The 17,199-nt window shown below is 49.9% G+C and overlaps 1 protein-coding gene across 1 annotated transcript in view; it reads right to left on the reverse strand.

Moving 5' to 3' along the window:
- The window catches only part of LOC144824355 (uncharacterized), a 141,659-nt gene that overhangs the window by 41,982 nt on the left and 82,478 nt on the right, over positions 1–17,199 (reverse strand). The window contains exon 2 of the mRNA XM_078683468.1: positions 4,721–4,808. Coding sequence (XP_078539594.1) covers positions 4,721–4,808 — 88 coding nt within the window. The remainder of the gene's footprint in view (positions 1–4,720; positions 4,809–17,199) is intronic.

Here is a 17,199-nt window from a genome sequence, read left to right on the forward strand (position 1 = left end):
GGCAAATTCCCAAGACCAATCTTGATTTACATAGGTAACTACTTGCTTCGACAAGCTATCTCTTCAAAAGCACGGCCTAACACCCCAGTTACAATTGATTCTACTATTTTTTTTGTGAGATCGGATCTAAGCAAACTTTCGCTAGAAAGACGTTGGAAATTGAAGCAATTCATCGATCCGATCAAAGAACTTGGATATCAAGTTTATTTGCAGGAACCTGCAAAATTGAAAGTGATTAAAAATGGCCGATCCTATTTCTTTCTGGAAGTAAATGAGGTTGAAAGTGCTATCGCCTCCTGGCGGGTGGGGAAATGACTAAATGACTAAGTTAATGACTTATGTTTGTATATTTGGCTTCTTTTTGGACTCTTTGGTTTTCCTGGTTATATGTTTGCTAGCTCTAAAGCTTTACGGTATTTAGGTGATTGCTCTTGTGGCCAAGCTACAGTCGAGATAAAGAGCATTGTGTAGCACGAGGGTACTCCCCCTTTTTTTTTTTTTTTTGCTATGATTAGCACTGATTGCCTGGACCCTATCAGTGATCTATCCGCTCGCCAACTGCCAGGGGAACGGCAGTTAATCAAACGGGGGGACCTGTAGGTAGTTACTGGGTGGGAAATGGGGGAGGGGAAATAATAATAAAAAAGCATCATGAGTATGAGTATACGTATGTTCTTTTAGCTAAGGGAAACACACATGTTTTGCGAAATGTTTCTTCTTTTCTTTTCTTTTTCAGCAGAAGGCATGTAGAATATATATTACAAACAATTAAATGTATCAATTAAAGCTTTTAGTATGGAATGTAGCTGGTCTAAACAGTCGGATTAAGAGGAGTCTAGTATACGAAGAGCTTAGGATGCATAACCCTCAGATAGTAGTTATAACTGAAACTCACATTACATACAAGGATAGACGTCTATTGAATCAATTAGGCTATGATCTTTTGGTTAGCACAGAGTTTAACGCCTCTATCCGAGGTGTGGCTATACTGAAACATAAACAGCTTAAAGTAGAAGTTAACAGAAAAATGACAGATAAAGCGGGCAGATGGGCCATGGTACAAGTGACTTTGGAAGGTCTTCAATATATAATGTGTGGGGTTTATGCCTCAAATCAGGACGAACCAAGAATAATTGATCAGGTTAACATTGAGCTACTTACTTGGGAGGGGGAGCGGATAGTGTTAGGCGATGTTAATTGCGTAATGGATTATAATCTGGACACAACCAGAAAAGGGTCATTTCAGAGGATGCGCAAAACGAGGGCTGCTATCTCAGACCTGGCTACTATACATGCAATCAAAGACGCTTGGAGGTATCTATACCCTCACATCGCAGGTTATACCTATTATTCATCTGCTCACAAACTCTGCTCACGCATCGACATGGTTTTTGCTTCCGACTCTATTCTATCAACCAGTTCAATGTCAATATGTCCTAGGGTAACATCGGACCATAACCCGCTTTTATTTACAATAGAAATTGATACAGACATGCACCCACCCAGGCCTTTTTCCTTTCCTAGGTATCTATTCTCTGATACTAAGTTTGTGAGCTTGTTGAAAGGGCATATAAAGGGCTTTATTGATATTAATAGGTTCTCTACATCTCCTTTGATGGTGTGGGATGCATGTAAGGCTAGCATCCGTGGGTTTACCCAACAGTTTGTCTGGCAACAAAACAAAGCTGGCAGGATTCAAAATAAAAAACTTCTAGATGATATATCTAATATTGAAGATAGGCTATCTGAGATGTTAGCTACTACTACAATGGCAAAAGAAATTGAAGATTTAAATTTAAAATTGATGGAATCAAGATTAGCACTGAAAAATCTCTTTAGGGAGAAAAGTATCACCAAACTAGCTAAATATAGGCTGAACCAATATGAGAGTGGGGAGAGGATAGGAAAAATTTTAGCATATAAAGTGGCAGAAGATCGAGCCCAAATGCTGATTAAGGAAATAAAAGGTGATGACGGACAACTACATCAAGATTCTAAATTAATCCTACTCCAGTTTTCCACATACTATCAAAAGCTATATACACCTGAAACGACCCCAATAGAAGATAATATAAAAACTTATTTGACTGAAAATGTTGTACAGAATATAGAGGATGAACAAGCTGATCACCTAGAAGCAGATATAACAGCAGGAGAAATTCAGGCAGCTATTAACTCCCTAGCACTGGGAAAAGCAGTAGGCGAGGACGCAATCCCCTTAGAACTTTACAGAAAATGCATGGAAGAATTAATCCCTCTCCTAATAATGGTCATCAAGGCTATTGGCGAAGGAGAACAAGCTCCGAGATCATGGAACTACACTCAAATTATATTTTTTCTTAAAAAAGGGAAACCCCCACAAGAGAGAGGGTCTTACAGACCAATATCTTTAATTAATGCCGATGCTAAGATATTTGCAAAAGTACTAGCAACAAGACTTGCGTCACTAATGTCACAGATGGTTTCACCATGTCAACACGGGTTTATCCCTAAACGGGACACTACCGTTCACATTAATACTGCTATAACAGCCTTTGACATTGCTAGGACGTGTCCCACCCCACTCGGCATGATCCTTCTAGATGCAGAAAAGGCATTTGATCGCGTGGGGTGGGACTTCCTCTGGGCAGTTTTGACGGCATTCGGCATAAAAGGTCAATACCTGAAATGGGTTAAATCCTTGTATGATCAACCAAGGGGCAAGGTATGTTATTCAGGACGCTGCTCACCTACTTTCCCAATCAAACGTGGTACACGACAAGGGTGTCCTTTATCTCCTTTGTTATTTGCTTTAGTAATAGAACCCTTCTTGATTGCACTGCACAAGCAAGAGATGATTATACCATTTAAAAATGGTCTTAATATACTAAAAATAACTGCGTATGCAGATGATGTGGCGGTTTTCTCTACTAATGCTCCTGATGCGATATTAGGTATAGGTACCGAAGCAGATAAATATGGTTTGGTATCTGGCTATCGGTTAAATACTAGCAAAACGCAAGTAATCATAAACTTTTCCCCAATTACACCAGTAGCTGGAGTATGTAATGTGGCAACATACCTTGGGGTGAAAATCTCTTCTAATCCTGAATCAATAATTGCACTTAATTATGAACCCCTGTTAAAAGAAACTTCTCTTCTCCTCAAGAAATGGCACAAACTTCCAATGGGGATTCTGGGGCGAATTAACATAATCAAAATGAAGATCTTGCCTAAATTTTTATACCTTTTTCGGTCTATACCTTTAAGAGTGTGTAACACATATTTCAACAGGTTGGAGGGTATCATCAGCAGTTTCATATGGGGGTATAAAAAAGCACGACGGGCCTTATCTCTGCTTAAACTCCCCTATGACCAAGGTGGACTTGGGCTACCAGACTTTAAATTATACTACTGGGCTGCTTTTTTAACGCGATTTCGCAGCTTGCTTATTCCTGACAAAAGTCTCTATTTTCACAGACTTATATTAGGGGGGGAGGCTGCTATGTTTTTATATAGACTTAATGACCCTAATTACTTTAAACGAGTACGTTTTAAGACGATTCGAGATACGGTTAATATCTGGCGATCTATTCTTAACAGGAATAACATCTCCTTACTCCATGCTAAAATGCCCCTTTGGTATAATCCAGGGATGCCAGGAATTTTTCACGATTCAGCCAGTACTTTGTTTTCGGATAACAGCATAAGTAATCTTGGAGACCTGTATGACCATACTGGATTTTCTACTTTTGAAAAGTTAAAGATGATATATAACCTACCAGAAGGGGCTTGGTTTAAATACAATCAGATCAAGGATTATATTATTCGTAGAACAGGCTTTGACAGCATAGCTGAATCTGAAATCTAGAATTGTATGTATAGAGATTCTGATAAGGCACTGATCAGCTGTGGCTATAAGACTTTTTCTATCCTACATAAAGATGATATCAGTAAGGTGGCAGAAAAGTGGAGTACAAAGTTAGAGGTGATTGTAACCCCAGATATGATAACCTCTTCACTGAACAGTCTAAATAACGCAGTTCAATCGTCAAGTCTGAAATTACAGCTGTTTCGAACCTTGTTTCAATTGTACTATTCTCCAGACAGGATTTTAAAATGGGCTTGCAATAATGAAATGAACGATCGCACAAAATGTCCTAAATGTGCACTTAAAGGGGCAGACATTGTGCATATGTTCTTTTCATGCCCTGAGCTATCCATTTTTTGGAAGGATGTAGCTGGTGTTATTTCAGCCAAAATGGCGAGATCAATTGTACTCATGCAAATGGATATTATGATTGGGGTTGTTGGGGCAAATAACAGATTTCGGGACTTGATGAATATACTTTTGACATGTGCCAGATTAGCCATTGCTAGGGTTTGGATCCAAAGTCGTCCCCCTACGGTTATGGAATGGTGGCTTTTGGTTAAAGACATTTATAATATGGAAAGCTCTTTGGCGATAACTAAGGGACAGAAGAAAAAACAAAAAATGGAAAAACTCTGGGGATTAATTATTTCTTAATGTTTAAACTGAAATATTGATTTTGAGTATTGTTCTGATTGATGCCTCATCTTACTTGATTTGTCTAATATCTTTGTTAATTTGGAAAAATATTTTTCTTTTTTCTTTTCTTTTTTTTCTTTTTGAGTTATCTGTACTTGATGTTACTCATGATGCTAATAAAAAATATAAAAAAAAAAAAAATAGATTAGTAAAATAGAAAAGATAGCTTACCTCAAACTGCAAAAGAGCCGCATATCGGAACCACTCCGTGCACAGCGGTGCACATCGCTGCAGGGAGACGCCACGGGACATGTTGGACCTAGAAAAGAGAGAAAAAACATTACATTAGTAAAATGGAAAAGATAGCTTACCTAAAACTGCAAACAAGCATACATACCGTCGGAAGAGGTACTCAGCGACTTCTTGCAAAGACGATCAGCGCTAAATCGCATTTACAATACTACGTCATTTTCGGACTTGGGGGCGTGGTTTTGAGGTTCTGAGTGACAGACAACGTCACTGTCTAACGAACAGCAAAACTTACGCCCCCAAATCCGAAAAAGACGGGGCTAAATCGGAGTGACGCATCTCTCCACCAATGGCTGGCCTCGGTTTAGGAAGCCAGCCAATGGAGGACAGACCGGGCAGGGAGGCGGGTTCTAAAGCCCTACTAAGAAACATTAAATCTCCTACCCCAGACTGCGCAAGCGCAGCCTTTAGGTCCTCGACCTAAAAAGGGGGATATCATAATTGAGGGGGCTATGTCAATCCTGAAGGAAGGCATCTGTGGCCAGGCCATCGGACCCGGGCGCCAGGAAAATAATTGGTTGGACAGACGAGAGACAAAAAGATCTGTGTCACTTGTTCCATTGTGGCTGAAGTAACTGGAATAGAGATGGGTGCAATTTCCATTCGCTAGTGTCTCAAAGTTATTGAGAATTCCAGTGAGACCCATGTCACATGGGCCCCATTGCATCTGAAGTAACTGGAATACAGATGGTGCAATTTCCATTTGCTGGTGTCTCGAAGATATTGAGAACTCCAGTCTGCCACTTTACTGTCTCAGCCTGGTTGATATTCTGCAATCACTGTAATGTGGTGTTGAAGACAGTGGTGCCAAAGATTTTTGGCAATCTCCACTAACACCTGTGACTTGGCCCTGCCCAGTCGGTTGATGTACTGAACCGTAGAGACTTTGTCCATCCTCACTAAGACACATTTGAAAGAGTGGGGGGCTAGCGTTTAGATGGCAAAAGAGTCAGCAAAAAAGGTCCAAGCAATTGATATGGAGGTCGAAATTTGTTGGGATTCCATCTCCCCCTGTGAAGGCGTTCCCGCACCTGGCTCCCCAATCCCACTGACTGGCATCTGATTGAATCACCACGTCTCCGTATGGGAGCCAAATATAGCCCTGCTGTTCTAGGCGGTCATGTGGTTGAGCCACCATTGCTGCTCTGCTCTGGTGTCTTAGTGCGATTGATCATCTCGTAATATGAAAGGCCCCGTTGAAGATACCTGATCTTTAGACGCTACAAAGCCCGATAATGTAACAGGGCCGGAAAGATCGCCTGAATGGAAAAGGCTAAGAGTCCCGCGATTCTGGCTAGGACTCTGAGAAATCCTGTCCTTGGAAAGGGCTGATCAAATTTCTCTTAGTGCCAGCTTCAACATCAGGCGAGGAAGGGAAAGAAGAGCCTCCACTAAATGTATTTGGTAGCTGAGAAACTCCATGCACTGGGAAGAAGAAAGATTGGACTTCTTTTGATTGATAAAACCCAAATCTTGTTGATTGAATGGTCCGTTACAGATGTGTTAGGAGGAGAAATCTGTCCAGCGTCATTAAAAGGATGTTGTTAAGGTGAAAGACGAACAACTCTGGCACGTAATTGATCCCCTACCACACACATCACTTTGATGAAGCACCACAGTGCAGAGGACAGACAGAAAGAAAGCACCTTGAAGTTAAACCATTGACCCGCCCACTGGAATTTGAGGAACTTGTGATCAGGTCGAGGCGGACCATCCAATCTCCATCCTGAAAGAGATCTCTAAGGAGGTGAATCCCTTCCATTTTGATGTGACGGTACAGAGTGCAGGAATTAAACTCTTTCAAGTTGATGACCAGACAGGCACCTTTCCCTTTTGTGAGGACCACTAAAATACTGCTGCAAAACCCCTGTCAAATCGGAGTGGCAAAGACCAATCTCCCCTTTCTGCAGAAGTTGGGTCTGTTTGTTTCTAATAAAAGTCTGATTTTGTAGGGAAACAGGGAGAGGATGAGGGAGGAAAGCCCTATCAGAAAACAGGGACAGTCTCCAATACCTATGGGTCTTGTGTGATGAATTCCCAGTTGTGGAGGAAGTGCTGTGTTGTGACCTCATTTGAAAATGGGAAGGGGAAATGAGGCTTACCTGAGGTGCCTGAAGGGGGTTGAAATTTCCATGACCTCTGGAGGGACCTTTCTGGTAGCGGTATCAACCTCCTTGTATTCTCTCGGGATACAAGTTGGGGCGTGCCTCAGAATCATAGTTACGGTTTCTGCACTGGAAGGTTTTGGAAGGGCTTAAAGTGTAAGGGCGGCTGGACGAACACCCTCTCTATCAACCAGCTCATCCCAAAAAGTTGTTGGTTGCGAAAAGCCAAATGCAGGGATGATGGTGCTTTATCAAGCACCGTGAAGGTCTGTACGAATTTTGCAATGTCCTTCAAAAATATATCTCCAAAGAGGAGAACATTCACCTTTGGGCCTGGTTCTGCTTTGGCCAGATCTGCTAATTTGGGGTTTATGAGAATGAGTATGGACCTTTGGCACTCTGCGGAAAAGGCGCAGTTGGCGTTCCCCAACATGCATAGAGCTTGCTATGCTTATCCAGCTATGGTGTAAGGATCAATGGGGTAAACTGTATATTTCACAGACTGCCATCTCCAAAATTTTGCACAAGTGTCCAGTCAAGTCAAGGACGTTATCCTGACAGACCTTCTATGACCCATCAATCCCTTTCTAAGGATCCTTAGAGGAGCATTTGAGAAAGGTTCCTAAGTTGGATCTATCTCTAGTGTGTCAGTCACCTGGTCAGAAATGTCAGGGTAGGGGCACTCGGAATGCAATCTACTGCTCACCTCCTTACCAAATATCTTACTGATGCAATCATGGGCATAGCGTGCAACACGAGGGAGAGCAACCCTGGCTGAAGATCGAGGGTGGCTAATCTCAACGGGGTCAAAATCCAAGGATTTTAACGGAGGTGTGGGGGTGATGAATCGTGGAGGGAGGGAAGAGTCACATTGGGCCCTCTGACGTTTCTGAGGCGGAGTGTCTGAAGGTGGGGAAAAAGGAGGGGTAGAGTCTAGGTAATAAGAATCGGAAGGAGGAGGAATAACAGCCTCAGGAGACCTGTCAGATGCCAAATAGGCGTGATTGGAGGCTAACGTATGGGAAGTGCATGCGAGGCCCATTAAGTGGATGATGCACATTATCTGTATGGGTCTGGCAAGGAGGGGGCACAGTACTGAATGCGTAGCGCTGAATGTGGCTAGTGAAGTGCTGGAGGGCAGCTGCTAGGGCATGATTGACTGAATGTGTCACAGAGGCATCAAGAGCCTCAAACAAGTTCTCCTCAAAGAGAGGTAAATCATCCTGCATGTTAGACTGGTAGTCCTCTTAAAAAACTGGCGCCCTGCCATATGTGGACAGACGTTTTTTATGGGTGCAATGAGGAGGTCAAGGGGCAATATCAGCAGCAACAAGGGGGAAAACCCCAACAATGGGACACAGAAGAGTGAGACTGCTAGGAGGCAATAAAAAGACACTGGCCCCTTAGGTGAAGCCTGTATACATGGTTATACTTGCCCCTGAGGGCATAGGGAAGCGTTTGCTATGCACTCCGGTGTAATCTGGCAGTACAGGTTCTCCACTTGCAAGGCAGTGTGGCTCGCTATGCCCAGTGTGCCAGGTCATTATGTGGTGTGCGTGACATGTGTACTGCAAACTGGAAAGAGGACAAATGTCCCAGCATTAAAATGCCCCGCTTCCTGCCTCCAGAGCACCCACGTCAGGTGCAATATGCAGTAAAGCGCCTGTGTCGCTAAAATGCATCCATACGGATTTATCACCAAGAAACATTACCAATAAAAGGAAGCCTAAAAAGGCACCTATATCTGGTGCAGAGCAGCAAAGAAATGGGATGTAATACGGCATCCTAACATTATATTGGTGTAGGCATTGTAAAGTAGTGGGCTCTAGGTCTACATACTTGGAAATGATGGACACTGACACAGTAGTATGGGTACTGGTAACTGGCCCAGGGCATGTATGCCAGATCCCTTTTATTAGCTGTCACGGTCCGACGTGCTTCATGAGGCTGGGAGAACTACGTCTCCCAGCAAACACTCAGACAGGCACCGGATGCTGCCTGGAGGTCGGGCGGTATATAGTGCCGGCCACCAGGGGGATCCGGTGCTTGTCACTGACTCCGCCAGTCTAAGCTGAAGGCGGATCTTCGCATACGGGTTCCCGTACTTCCAGCCTTACCTGCCTTCACTGACGCCATCCGAAGAATCGGCGCCTACGCGCCTCCTGTGCCTGCCCGCACCATTGTTGCTGAGGAAGAGAAGCGACGCTGCAGCTGCTTGTTCCCGCGAGACTACGGACGGAACCCGGGCCGCTGAAGGAAGCGCTTCAAGGTACCGTTACCTGCGCCAGAAGGGTGCGTTGTATTTTCTGTTCCATTCTTTGGTTTTCTCTTTACTTTGCTACCTAAGAGGGGCCCCCTGCCTTGGTACTAACGCGGTAGGAACCGGGGGAAGCTCACGGATGCCCAGCTCCCCGAGGTCCCGCTCTCATTCAGCGCCCACATTTTTCAAGGGAATTTGGCTATTATTTTGTATACTACCACGGACACTACCGACCAAGGGCTGATTAACGGTAGGAACCGTGGGAAGCTCACGGATTCCCAGCTCCCCGAGGTCCCGTTGCCCCTATGCCCTTGCGCTGCTCTGTTATTCCGGATTGGCAGTTCTACAGAACACGCTCTCAGGAAAAGAGCCTTGTTATTCCCAAGTGAGTTCCACTGTGGGTAGGTAGGAGGGGGTTATTGGGAGGGTCCTCTCTGACGCAGAGTTAGCGGACACTTACCTGTCTCCTGTGTTGCTTCTCCCCACCTGCAGAAAGTACCAGAGATGCATTCCTGAGAAGTATCAGGAAGGTGACGGCAGTTTTTCCTTGTTTTTTCCTACAATCCCTGTTTACGTTCCCCAGCCCCTCCAGCCCTGCTCTGCTTTAAGGAGTCTCCTTCTCCTCCGGTGGGACAGTGTGGGGGGGGGCTTCGAGAACTAGTCATCGCTCCCGCTGGATTCCGCTCACAAGGTTAGTGCACCATTGGGTCCATGACAGAGTGGCAAGCCCACGATTGTTATCCAGCTTGAGCGATGGATGTAAGCGCTGTGCTTGCCTCTTTGATAGAGACTATGACGGCGCTACAAACGGAAGTCGGTGCATTTCGGAGTGAAACGCAGGACCTAAGAAATTAAACAGGCACCATGCGCAGAGAAGTCGCAGGACTAAGCAGGACGGGCCCCTCACAGTCAGGGAGACAGTACATTAGGGACTGGACATTGCCCCCGCCCTTGAGTAGGTCTGTAGCACAGACAGGAAACGGCTCGGAAGGTAGAGAGGCTCCCCCGATTCAAGTGCTCCTCAGATACCCCTTGTGGCCCCCGAACGGTTTTATGGAGACCCTAAGAAATTCTTTATTTTCCTGAACCAGTGCAGACTACATTTTCTGTGTAAGCCTTCCCTCTTTCAGGATGACCAAACCAAAACGACCTTTGTCATGTCGTACCTGGGTGGAAATGCCGCAAGCTGGTCCATACCCTTGATAGAGAGGGATGACCATTTAATACACAATTTTGACGAGTTCTGCACGGAGATGCGCAAGCTGTTCGACCGGAAGACACACCTGCTGTCCTCCGATAAGGAGCTGCTCACACTGAAACAAGGCTCCCAGGACTTGCTTGTTTACATTACCACCTTCAACCGTCTCGTGGTAGAAACGGATTGGCCACCTAACAAAAGAACGTCATTGTTCTACCAAGGACTGCGGTCTGAGCTGAAGGACGTCCTAGCTCAGGTTGTCCAATTGCCTCAGACTTGTGAGGAATTGATCGACCTCACTATTCAACTGGATCATCGGATGCAGGAGAGGAAGACCGAGAAAAGCAAAGGCGACTGTAAATTCTTTATCCCTCGAACCAGGGCTATTCCAGGAGACGTAACTCCAGCTACGGATGCACCGGAGCCCATGCAGATAGGAGGAACACGAGATCCCTTGAGCGTTGAAGAACGGGACAAAGACGGAGGCTTCGTCTTTGTCTATACTGTGGCAAGGCAGGTCACTTCATTAAAGAATGTAAGACACGGAACAAAACCCCGTTCAAGTCGTCGCCTCTTAAGACCCAAGCTATCACTCAGAAGATGTGGGAAACTGAGGACAACCCGGAAAACGAATAGCCCCGAGCCTGTGTGAGACTCCAGGGTTGGGGCACGATACTACGGAAGAGTCTTGTGTTATCGCCAACACAGTACAGCACACTGTACCCCACATCAACGTGTGCGTATCCTTGTGGTTGGAGGACGGGGTACTCAAGCTAGTCCCGGCCTTACTGGACTCTGGTGCCACAGGCAACTTCATCGACCGTGCGTACGCGGAAGACCTGGGGGTGCCCCTACAAAAGAAAGACCACCCTGAACCGGTAAAGGCAGTGGACGGGACTGCCCTGACGTCCGGGCCAATACGCTACCACACAAAGCCCCTCATCATACAGTTAGGAGCTGACCACTTCAAAACTATTCAATTCGATCTGATTGATGCCCCGCACTTTCGGTTGATTCTGGGAATGCCGAGGTTGACATTTCACGATCCAACGGTAGGATGGGCTAGCCGATCGGTGGTGATGGATTCACAGTTCTGCAAGGACCATTGCACCAAGCAACAGGTGCGTACCGGCAATCAAGAGGATGCCCAAGCGATGTTCCTTTCCGCTGGTTGTGTTGAACAGAAGGTGGGCTGCGTGTCTACCCTCCCTCCTGAGTACCTGTCTTATGCCTCTGTCTTCAACAAATCCGAAGCAAGCCGCCTACCGGCTCACAGAGACTATGACTGCCGAATAGAGCTGGTCCCAGGCGCGACGATCCCGTGCAGTCGAGTCTACGAGCTTACGCAACCTGAGACTCTCCATCTCAGGGAGTATCTGGACGCTTACTTGGCCAACGGTTTCATACTTCACTCCTCGTCCCCCCCCTCTTCCCCTCTTTTCTTTACCTCTAAGAAGGACAGTGGCTTGTGCATGCTGATTGACTACAGAGCCATAAACCGAGTCACTGTAAAGAACAGATACCCCCTTCCTCTCATCCCAGTGTTGCTGGACCATCTGAAGGGAGCCAAGATCTTCACCAAGCTAGACCTACGGGGAGCCTACCACCTGGTGAGGATGAGGAATGGGGACGAATGGAAGACAGCCTTCCGGACTAAGTTTGGGCTCTTCGAGTACTGCGTTATGCCGTTTGGGCTCTGTAATGCCCCAGCGGCATTCCAGTTCTTTATGGACGAGGTGTTAAGGGGTCGCTTGGACGTGTCGTGTATGGTCTACATAGACGACATACTGATTTATTCCACCACAAAGACTGAACACGTTCAACATGTGTCCCAGGTCTTGGAGAGGCTCCAACAGCACGCCCTCTACGCTAAGTTGGAGAAGTGTCTTTTCCACGTCCCTGAGGTAGAGTTCCTGGGCTACGTCATCAACGCCAAGGGGATATGTATGGATACGCGGAAGGTGGAGACCATAACTCAGTGGAAATCCCCCAAGAACCAGAAGGAACTGCAGAGCTTCATAGGCTTCGCCAATTTCTACCGGCGTTTCATTAAGGACTTTTCACTGGTTCTGCAGCCGCTATCTTTTCTCCTCAAGAAAGGAGTCAGGTTTGTTTGGTCTGAGCAAGCCGAAGAGGCCTTTCAGATTCTGAAGAACCGCTTCACGGAGGCTCCCATCCTGAGACATCCAGATGTACAACAGCCTTTTGTTCTTGAAACCGACGCCTCTTACTATGCCTTGGGTGGGATCCTTTCACAAAGACACCCTGACACAGGACAACTCCACCCTGTGGCTTATTTCTCCAGGAAGCTGACGCCGAGCGAAGTCAACTATAGCATATCAGACAATGAATTGCTTGCTGTAAAAAGGGCCTGCGAAGAATGGAGACACCACCTCATGGGGGCTCGCCATACCGTGGAAATATTTACGGACCACAGAAACCTGCTGTTCCTGAAAACGGCCAGGGCTTTGACCCCCAGACAGTTGCGGTGGTCCCTCTTTTTTGCAGATTTCGATTTTGTGATTAAACACCGGCCTGGAAACAAACACGGCAAGGCGGACGCCTTGTCCCGGCCTAACGACATCGTACGAACAGAGGAAGCCACGAACTCTGCTCCCCCTGTGCTCACGAGGGCCGTATACCCTACACAAGAGATTGCTCTGGTGACAGACCCCGACTTCCTGCGTGACATTAGGGAAGAAGTGAGGGGGATGGATGCACTGTCCTGGGTATGGGAGAATCCTGACGAAAGGCGCCAGGAGACAGCCCTTCTTTTCCACCAACAAGCCCTCTTCCTGCCGTCTGCCACCTTGCAAGACAGGGCTCTGAGGTGGGCGCATGATTCCTCTCTGGGGGGGTCACATGGGGATACATAAGACCATATCTCTGCTTGAAAGACACTTCTGGTGGCCCCGGCTGAAGGAACATGTCCGTTTCTATGTCTCTGGATGCGCCATATGTGCTCAAAGCAAGACTCGACACACCAAACCAGTGGGACTGCTGCACCATCGAGAGGGAAGCCTTCGCCGTCGTGTGGGCACTAAAGAAGCTCCGGCCCTACCTCTTCGGCACCCACTTCCGGGTCCAGACCGACCACCGGCCCCTGCGGTGGTTGATGCAGATGCGGGGAGAAAACCCAAAACTGTTGCGATGGTCCATCTCCCTGCAAGGGATGGACTTCACGGTGGAGCATCGCCCCGGCAACGACCACGCCAATGCTGATGGCCTGTCCCGATTCTTCCGCCTCGGCGAGGAGAATCCCCAAGAAGATGGGTGACTCTCCCCTGCCTTCAGCTGGGGGGGACGCGTGTTGGACCCGGCCTCATGGCGTGGTCCTACCCCTCCCGCATGGTGGGCCCAGGACGACATCGGCCCTCCACCCAGCATCGGGCAGCCCTTTTGCCCAACACTGCACGCCCCAACATTGTTGGTCCGGTCACCATCCCGGACCCCCACTACCGGCCTGGCTCCATCATGGGCCCCTCACGACCTAAGCACGAGGCCGCGCCCAACTCCATCTTGGGCCCACCACGTCACGACCACGTGGCCTCGGCCCCGGCCCAGGCCTCAGCGAAGCCCAGACATCGAGGCACCAAGATCCCCCCAGGTGGTCGAGTGGCCACTCGACAGATCCCGGAGGAAAGGGAGTTTCGATGGCCCTCCAGCCGTCCCCGGACGCCTGGTTTCGATCGCCCTCCGGCCTCCCTGGGCCCTGGCTCCACCCCCCTGCTGGGTGTCTGGACACCATCATCCCGGCCCCTCTGACCCCCAGGCGCGAGGGTCCGGACATCAAAGGACTCCAGTCCTATATCTGGGCCAGCCCCGGAGTAGGACGTCAGTTGTATCCTGGATTGGAAGCCCTGCTGACGCTGTCACGGCCGACACCAGAAGAACTCATTGCCTGTAACCTGAAGAGACCCTGAGAGCCTGCTGGCGCTGCCGCGGCCCACCTTTGCTGTACCATCTTAAGAGCCTGCTGGCGCTGCCGCGGCTGAACCACCTGAGAGCCTGCTGGCGCTGCCGCGGCTGAAACCATCTTAAGAGCCTGCTGGCGCTGCCGCGGCTGAACCATCTTGAGAGCCTGCTGGCGCTGCCGCGGCTGAACCACCTGAGAGCCTGCTGGCGCTGCCGCGGCTGAAACCATCTTAAGAGCCTGCTGGCGCTGCCGCGGCTGAACCATCTTGAGAGCCTGCTGGCGCTGCCGCGGCGGATACACCTGAGAGCCTGCTGGCGCTGCCGCGGCTGAACCATCGTGAGAGCCTGCTGGCGCTGCCGCGGCCTCCTCTCCGTTAAGACCACCTGTCGAGTCCTGCTGGCGCTGCCGCGGCTCGACCTCTCGGAACCCCCGGCTCGAGGATTGAGAGCTGTGCGCAGGGTATCCCTTCCTGTATCCATACCGAGACTGTCCCGCTACCCTGTCCCTTTTACGAGACTCTACGCCTCCGGGGGCAAGACCTCGCCCCCGCCCTTGGACACAAAGGTGCACCTACCCAAGGATGTCGCCAAGGAATATTACAAGAACGACGACATCCAACAGTGGTTCAAAGCCTACGAGGTCGCCATGACCGCACATCGAGTACCCCTCAAGGACTGGGGCGCCGGCCTGTGGGGGAAGTTCGTCAATGAGGGGAGAGACGCCCTGCTGGAGCTCCCCGACGCCGAGATGACCTCGTACGAGCACATGAAAACCGCTCTCCTCACTCGCTATGGACTCACCCCCGAGATGTACCGGCAGCGATTCCGAGACTGTAAAAAAATCCCCGGTACCACTTGGGTGGAATACGTGAACTTTTACAGCAGAGCCTTCGAGGGGTGGGTCAAAGGCAGCAAGGTCACCACCTACCAGCAGTTGGTCGACGGGGGGTTCCCCTAGCCCGACCCGGGCCCCGCCCGAATGTGACGTGCCACAGATGCCAGCGACAGGGTCACTACGCGAATGACCCCCTCTGCCCGATGAACCAGCGACCCGGCACCACCGGTCCTCCCAACCGCCAGATCGCGGCCGCCGCCCTGGGGAAAGAAAGAGGCGAGGAAGACGACAACGACCCCGAACAGGCCGAGTGGGAGCCCGCCGCCATGATCTTGGCATGCCTGGGTGATCGAGACATGGTCCCCCGAGACCCGATTCCAGGCAACACCCAGAAATATCGCCAATGGGTCACCATCAACGGCCGCCGGGCCGAAGCCCTCCGAGACACTGGAGCCAGCGTAACAGCGGTCCGACGCCACTTGGTGACCCCAGAGCAAATTCTCCCCAATATCATGTGCCCGGTGCGGACGGCGGACAACTCCGAGAGTTTGTGCCAGATGGCCCGCATCCCCTTCGAATGGGGAGGGGTGTCGGGTATGCTGAAGGTGACCGTCCGGGACGATGCCCCCGTGGACTGCCTCCTCGGGAACGACCTGGAAAGTTCCCCCTGGGCAAGCGTCGAGCGGAGAGAGCATCTGGGGATGCTAGGCCTTCCAGAGTGGGTCTGTGCGACCACCCGCTCCATGTCCGCCCGAGCCTTCGCCCCACCGGAGGATGCCCGACCGAGGAACCAGAGTGGCCCGCACCGCCACCACCCGCCGTCCCCGAGGACGCCGACCCTGAACCTGGCCCCCAGGGGCCCAACCATGAAGTCCTCACCGAGCTCGGCCACCTTCCAGAACTAGCTCAATGGCGCCAAGAAGGTGGCCCCACCCGTGAACAATTCCGGCAGGAACAGAAAACCCGTCCCTCCCTCGAGGGAATCCGACAACAAGCCGCCACTCAAGCCGCTGGAGGCCCCTCGGGGTCCCACTGGGTCTATTGGGACCACGACCTATTCTACAGCGAGCAGAAAGTTGCCGAACTAGGGGCCAGCCGAGTACTGGTCGTTCCCCTCCGTTTCAGAGACTTCCTCTTGAACTTGGCACACGACGTGCCCCTCGCCGGGCACCTGGGGCAGGATAAAACTTACAGCCGCCTGGAGACCCATTTCTACTGGCCGAAGATGCGCAACGATGTGCACAACCACTGCCGATCCTGTCCGACGTGTCAAGCCAGCGGGAAGAGCGGGGGAAAAGTCAAGGCCCCACTCCAGCCCTTTCCTGTGGTCACCACCCCCTTCGAGAGAGTGGGGATCGACATTGTGGGACCCTTGGACCCCCGCACCTCTCAGGGGCACCGCTTCATCCTCGTTCTGGTGGACCATGCCACCCGCTATCCTGAGGCCATCCCCCTCCGAACCATCACGGCCCCCGTAGTAGGCCGAGCCCTGATGGGGATCTTCTCCAGAGTCGGCACCCCCCGAGAAGTCGTGAGTGATCGGGGTACAAACTTTATCTCCAAGCATATGCGATCCCTGTGGCAACAGTGCGGGGTCACATATAAGTTCACCACCCCGTATCACCCCCAAGGAAATGGACTGGTAGAACCGTTTAACCGAACACTGAAGGGGATGATCAAAGGCTTAGACGAGCCACTACGACGCAGATGGGACGTCCTGCTGCCCTGCCTCCTGTTTGCGTATCGAGAGGTACCCTAGAATGTCCCTAGGGTTCAGCCCCTTCGAACTATTGTATGGGCACCCGGTCCGAGGCCCCCTCACCCTGGTCAAAGAAGGCTGGGAGATGGCTGTCCGAGGTGCCCCACCTGATGTCTACCAGTACCTCCTGACACTCCGCAACCAGACTCGGAAGTTCCGGGAACTTGCCGAGGCCAACCTCGAGGCCAGTCAGGAGGAGATGAAACGCTGGTATGACCAGAACGCCTCATCCATCGAATTCGAGCCGGGCCAGCAAGTCTGGGTCATGTCCGCGGTTGAACCTTGCGCCCTCCAGGACAAATGGATGGGGCCCTTCAAAGTGGTGGAGC

This window comes from Lissotriton helveticus, chromosome 3_1 (assembly GCF_964261635.1).
Source record: "Lissotriton helveticus chromosome 3_1, aLisHel1.1, whole genome shotgun sequence".
NCBI classification, from domain to species: Eukaryota; Metazoa; Chordata; class Amphibia; order Caudata; family Salamandridae; genus Lissotriton; species Lissotriton helveticus.